Raw genomic sequence first — 6,694 nt, forward strand, 5'->3', positions numbered from 1 at the left:
TTCTTGAACCACTGGCTATTTTCCTTTGCATGTTTTCTCACATTTGTATTTTCTAAGCAAGTGTTTAATAATAATTAAAAAAGATTTCCAAATCAAAACTGCTAACGGTAATAAATAAATAAATAAATTTAACAAATCAAAAAAATATTTATTTTCATGTTTTTAATTTGGACGTTAAATGTCTTGTGAACCTCCTGGAAAGTTTTGTTTTTTAGAATGCAATTAAAAAGAAAAAAAAAGACAATCCCTTATAATTTTTAATAAACACCTGAATATGATACAATTTACATTACCAGTCAAAAGTTTTTAATAATTAATAATAATTTTAAGAATTTTTATGTTTTTTAAAAAGTATTTTCTGCTCACCAACCCTGTATTTACTTGATTCAAAGTACAGAAAAAGCAGTAATATTGTAAAATATTTATACTATTTTAAAAAACTGCTTTCCATTTAAACATATTTAATGTAATTTATTCACATGATGCAAAGCTGAATTTCCAGCATCATTACTTTAGTCTTCAGTGTCACTTGATCCTTCAGAAATTATTCTAATATTCTGATTTGCTGCTCAAGAATGTTATTATTATTATCAATATTTAAAACAGTTAAGTAAATTTTTTTCAGGATTCTTTCATGAATAAAAAGATCCAAACATCAGCATTTATCTGAAATAAAATGCTTTTGTAAAATGATACAAGATACTATTTATTCATTTTTTTAAGAAATTATAGAAATTAATACTTTTATTTAGCAAGGACGCTTTAAATTGACCAAAAGTGATGATAAAGACATTCATAATGTTACAAAACATTCCTATCTCAGATAAATGCTGTTTTTCTTAACTTTTTATTCATCAAAGAAACTTGAAAAAAATCTATTCAGCTGTTTTTAACATAATAATAAATGTTTTTTGAGCAGCAAATCAGAATATTAGAAGGATTTCTGAAGGATCATACATTGAGCAATGACTCTAAAAATTCAGCTTTAAAATCACAGGAATAAATTGCATTTCAAAACATATTCAAATAGAAAACAGTTATTTTAAAAAGTAAAAATATTTCAAAATTGTACTGTTTTGCTGTACTTTGGATCACAAATGCAGGCTTGGTGAAAAATCTTATTGATAGTGTATGCAGCTTCTAATGGGATCATTTGTTTTATATGTGATCAATACCAAATTGACCAACTTAAATTCCAACACTAAATGAACTAAAAATGTTTCTTTAAAAATATCTTTATTGTACACATTTCCACAAAAGTAAAATGTGCAGCATCCTAGCAGATATATTACGCACTTTTTCCCCCAATGTTTGCATTTTCAAAACCACATCACAATATTAAATGAGGGCTGAGTATCAAATTAAGAAAAAGAAAAGGTTCATGACACCATAAACAATTGAAACTCTTTTCCTCTACAACCAAACTGATATTTACAGATAATACAAAAAGTCAGAAAGTCCCAAGAGTGACGGCACGCTTTCCATCCATCTTTAAATGCACATGTGCACCGAAGAAATGTCCTTCATTTGCATTTCTGTCCTTTACTGGACCCTGTGCTTGTAGAACCAGCAGAGACCCCTAGTGAAGTTCCAGCCGAGTGAAATGGAAAGAACATACAGGAGTCCGAGCAAAGCGAAGGGATACAGAAGCACCACAGTGTTCTTTAAGAACGGAAGTGCTAAAGAAACAAGGAGAGAAAATTAGATAACATTCAACTTGAGGATGGTAAAAACACACTAGGGATCACATCACTTACCATTGTAGCCCAGGAATGTGATGTAAATATAGTAACCGATGGCAATGAGCCACAAGGTGTTTCCCACAAAGTAACCCACGAACCAGTCTGAACTTATAACCACGATATCTGTCAATAAAGTGCAAGAGATGTGTTCACAAGGCCATCATTTAAACCAGTGCATTATTATTACTCATGTATCCACCTGTTTACTTACGGTTGATAAAGAACAGCTGTAAAAAGTGCAGAATGACCAGGAGAGGGTAGAAAGCATTAAGATGGACGTCAAACGCGTAGCCCCACTCCACATCGTAATCTCTGCTGGGATGTTTTAGTAGATATTTATTTGTGACAAACCTGGTGAAGAAAAATCGGAATTAGTATACAGTTTTACAGTCAAAACTCTTGATGACATATTCTTGTAAAATTAGACTGATTTATTACATCACTCTTTAAAGCACTTGATTCTGATTGGTCAGTCACAGCAAACATTAGTTTATAATAACACTAAACAGTACAATCTGGCAACCCATGCAACTGATTTCTCAAAAAAAGTAAGACCAATATTTCATGTTTATTTATTTACGTGGTAAGAAGTATTATACACGATCAAAATTATACACAGTCCAAATCAAGTTTTGTTTTTTAAGTATTTAGACTTTAACATGTATTCACTCCCAATCAAAGTTTTTGAAAAGTATGTTTTTTGTTTTGTTTTTCTTTTAAGACGTCTCTTCTGCTCACAAAGCCTGCATTTATTTTATTATCAAAATACAGCAAAAGCAGAAATATTGTGAAATATTTTTACCACTTAAATTAACTGTTTTCTATTTGAATATATTTCATTTATTATTATTGTTATCAATATTTAAAACAGTTAAGTATATTTTTTCAGGATTCTTTGATAAACAGAAAGATCAGCATTTATCTGAAATAAAAAGCTTTTGTAACATTATACACTATATTATACACAATATAAAGCTTGGAGTTAGTATTATTTTTATTTATTTATTTTTTTTGGTTTGCGAAAGAAATTATAGAAATTAATACTTTTATTTAGAAAGGATAATTTAAATTGAACAAAAGCGATAAAAATACATTTATAATGTTACAAAAGTTCTCCATTTCAGATAAATGCAGTTCTTCTGAACTTTCTATTTATCAAAGAAAAAATCTACTCTGCTGTTTTCAACATAATAATAATAATAATAATAATAATAATCAATGCTTTCTGAGCAGCAAAACAGAATTTTAGAATGATTTCTTTCTTTAGCATCATGTGACACTAAAAACTGGAGTAATGATGCTATAAATCCAGCTTTGAAATCACAGGAATTACATTTTAAATTATTTTAAATAAAATAAAATATTTAAAAAGATTTTAAATAGTAAAATTGTACTGTTTTTACTGTACTTTAAATCGAATAATTGCAGGCTTGGTGAGCAGAAGAGACTTCTTGAAAAAAAAAGAAAAACATGAAAAATCTTACTGTACAAAAACTTTTGACTAGTAGAGTATATAGTATTTATTAAAGTATGTATTGTATATAGTATATAGTATCTATTGTCATTTATTGCAATGTATTTTTTATATATATTTCTATTTAACTTAAATTTTTAATTTTAGTTTTAGTACTTCAACTTAAATGTACCTATTTTAGTTAGCTGCAGTTTCTGAAGTTTAAGTTTTTCATCCAAAATGTATATTTTGTTTTATTCCGCCATATTTCAATCGCCAAAAATGTCTACTTTAGTTTAATAGTTTGATTTTTTTCTTTTAAATTTAAGTAATTTTAGTACTTATTTCAACTAATTTCAGCTAATAATATTAAACTGATAATAGTTTTAATTAATGATTAAAATCGTTGCTTCGTGCTGGGCTCATAACAATTCTAAACTTTAAAAAATGTTAAACATAAATTACTCTTTGCAAATAAGATGGATCATAGACCTTATTCTCAAAAAAGGCAAAAATCCATAACCCAGAAATAGAAACTGAACCAACACCAAATCAGCAAGGTCAACATTAAGGACACGCTGACATTTTTGTCAGCCTTTACGAGAGTGTGTTGCTCCTTACCACATGAGTGTGGATATAAGCAATCCGACTCCGACACAATCGATGAAAACCACCCACAGCAACAGCTTCAACGTCTCCACAAAACCCATTTCTAGAACCAGACCAAAGCCCACCGTCGACACTATGGAGAAAACATGATTAGTGAGTCTTCATTGTCAGTTTAGTTTCCAAACTCTTTAATATTTCCATCAAAAGTGCTCACCACACAACCAGATGCTGAGCAGCACCAGGAACGCAGGGTCGTCCCGGGCCCACTGGTCTTTAGTCTGTTTGCGGTAGTGGAAGTTACGGTACACTTTCTGTGGAGATGTGAACAGGTAGAGCATCTGCCAGATGGCAAACTCAAAATCCATCTGTCTGAAATGCAGGAGTCGCCGCAGGTACTTGTAGCGCTTGGCGCCGGCCGTGTGCCGTGCCGCATCCCGCGCGCTCTGGCTGCCGTTCCGGTAGATCTGCAGGGAACTCGTCGGCAACATACTGTCATGGGATGAGAGAGATGTTAGTTATCAACACATCAAATCTGCAAATAAACACTTGAGCAAATCAAATGTCTGACACATATAATGAAATCAGAAGCCCAAGTGTAACTCATGAACCTTCCTAAATTTAATAAATTTATTAGTAAAACTCTTCATTATACACTAGTCTATGTTTTTGAACAGCAAGATTTTTAATGTTTTTAAAGAAGTCTCTGCTGCTCACCAAGCCTGCGTTTATTTAATCCAAAATACAGTAAAAACAGTAAAATGCTCTTATATTTTTTTTTACTATTTACAATAACAGTTTTAATAAAACAGTAATAATAACTGTTTCTTGAACAGCAAATTTCTGAAGGATCATGTGACACTGAGGACTGGAGTAATGATGCTCTTTGAAAAAAAATTCAGCTTTGATCACAGGAATAAATTACATTTTTAAATATATTCAAATAGAAAACAGTTATTTTAAATAGTACAATTTTCACAATTTTACTGTTAGAAAAAAAAAAAAACATTAAAAACCTTACTGTCCAAAAACTTTTGACTAGTAGTGTATATTATAGTATTTATTAAAACAATTTTGGGGGTTTATTTTAATTTTACCATTTTGTCATTTGCAACATACTGTCATGGGATGAAAGAGATATTTAGTTATTAACACATCAAATCTGGAAATAAACTTTTGAGCAAATAAAATTTCTGATAGATATAATGAAATCAGAAGCCCAAGTGTAACTCATGAACCATCCTAAATGTGTTGCTAAATCACATTAGGAATAAATTACATGACTGAATTTGAGTGGCAAGGTCATTATTAACAATTATAGCTTACTGTTTTGGCGAAAAGAAAAATTTGGATCTTAATTACAATTTCATTACAGTAAGTTTAGAAGTAGGTAGTACAGTACATCTGACTCTGTCTGAAAACTTCCAGAAAACTGTATCTATGTGGTTATATGTTCATTAATTCAGTTTGAAAGAAACCTGAACTATAGTCAATCCATTGTATTGTCATTAGTTCCTCTGCTTCCTATAACAATAAATTGTATGCAAACAAAAAAAGCTGATCCGAGATCAGTGCTATTATTTTTATTTATTTATTTTAATAGTAAACCTTCTACTGTTGATGTATCGGTGGAAGGTGAGGTATTATTAAGAAGAAAACTCAAATATAAACCCTACAGCATTAGTGGCTATGCTGTTACATGGGCCTCAAAGCCACATAATAACGTGCTAAACGAGTTAACTACCGTGTCGCTCCGGCTCGGTGTGTATAAATATGACACTCACCTGTTCCACAGCAGTATCAGCAACTAATAAAGCAAATTCTCTTTTTATCAGTGTATGAAAAAACAATGCTGCAACCGTGACATGTCAACTTCCTGCCTTGTCCGAACACGTAGCAGCGCAACCGATACAGTGGCGCCACTTCCTGTGTCAAGGGATTCTGGGAAATGTAGTTTTGGGGTAGAGAGATGCGTTTCTAGAGATTACGCGATATTGCTCGTTACAGTTGAGGGTTTAAATTTACATACACCTTGCATAATCTGCAAAATGTTAATTTTCTTACCAAAATAACAGGGTTCATACTCACACCTGATTTTTACAGTCCACAAGGACAGTTACATTTTTAAAAATTGTTCAAAAGTTTACATACACTTGATTCTTAATACTGTGTTGTTACCTGAATGATCCACAGCTGTGTGTTTTTGTTTGTTGATAGTTGTTTATGAGTCCCTTGTTTGTCCTGAACAGTTAAACTGCTGCTGTACTTCAGAAAAATCATTCAGGTCCCACATATGCTTTGTTTTTTTAGCACTTTTGTGTATTTGAACCCTTTCCAACAATGACTGCATGATTTTGAGATCCATCTTTTCACTCTGAGCTCAAATGCAACTATTACAGAAGGTTCAAACGCTCACTGATGCTCCAGAAGGAAAAAAGATGCATTAAGAGACAGGGGTGAAAACTTTTGAACAGAATGAAGATGTGCACATTTTTCTTATTTTGCCTAAATATTTTTTCTTTATTTATTTTTTTTTTTTTTTTACTGCTATTTAGAAGCTTAGGAAAATATTTACATGTTTCCCAGAAAACAAAATAAGTTAAATTATCCTGATCTTCAAAGTGAAAAAAGTTTTCACCCCTGGCTCTTAATGCATGGTTCTTCCTTCTGAAGCATCAGTGAGCGTTTGAACCAATTTGCAGGAAAATCAAATAATTTGTGGAACCTGAAGGATTTTTCTGAAGAACAGCAGGCAGTTTAACTGTTCAGGACAAAGGAGGGACTCATGAACAACTATCACTAAACAAAAAAACAGCTGTGGATCATTCAGGTAACAACACAGTATTAAGAATCAAGTGTATGTAAACTTTTGAACAGGGTCATTTTTATAAAT

General features: G+C 31.4%; 1 protein-coding gene across 1 annotated transcript; it reads right to left on the minus strand.

The window, feature by feature from the left end:
* Nucleotides 1-1,219: 1,219 nt before the first annotated feature.
* Nucleotides 1,220-5,701, minus strand: unc50 (unc-50 homolog (C. elegans)). The gene is made up of 6 exons (XM_073852346.1): nucleotides 5,586-5,701; nucleotides 4,019-4,293; nucleotides 3,817-3,937; nucleotides 1,954-2,093; nucleotides 1,758-1,865; nucleotides 1,220-1,679 (listed from the first exon to the last, which is right to left on the minus strand). Exons 2-6 carry the CDS (start codon nucleotides 4,290-4,292, stop codon nucleotides 1,543-1,545), a joined length of 780 nt encoding a protein of 259 aa, XP_073708447.1. The 5' UTR covers nucleotide 4,293; nucleotides 5,586-5,701; the 3' UTR covers nucleotides 1,220-1,542.
* Between the last annotated feature and the right edge of the window lie 993 nt (nucleotides 5,702-6,694).

Source organism: Garra rufa, chromosome 12 (genome assembly GCF_049309525.1).
Source record: "Garra rufa chromosome 12, GarRuf1.0, whole genome shotgun sequence".
In the NCBI taxonomy this organism is placed as follows: domain Eukaryota; kingdom Metazoa; phylum Chordata; class Actinopteri; order Cypriniformes; family Cyprinidae; genus Garra; species Garra rufa.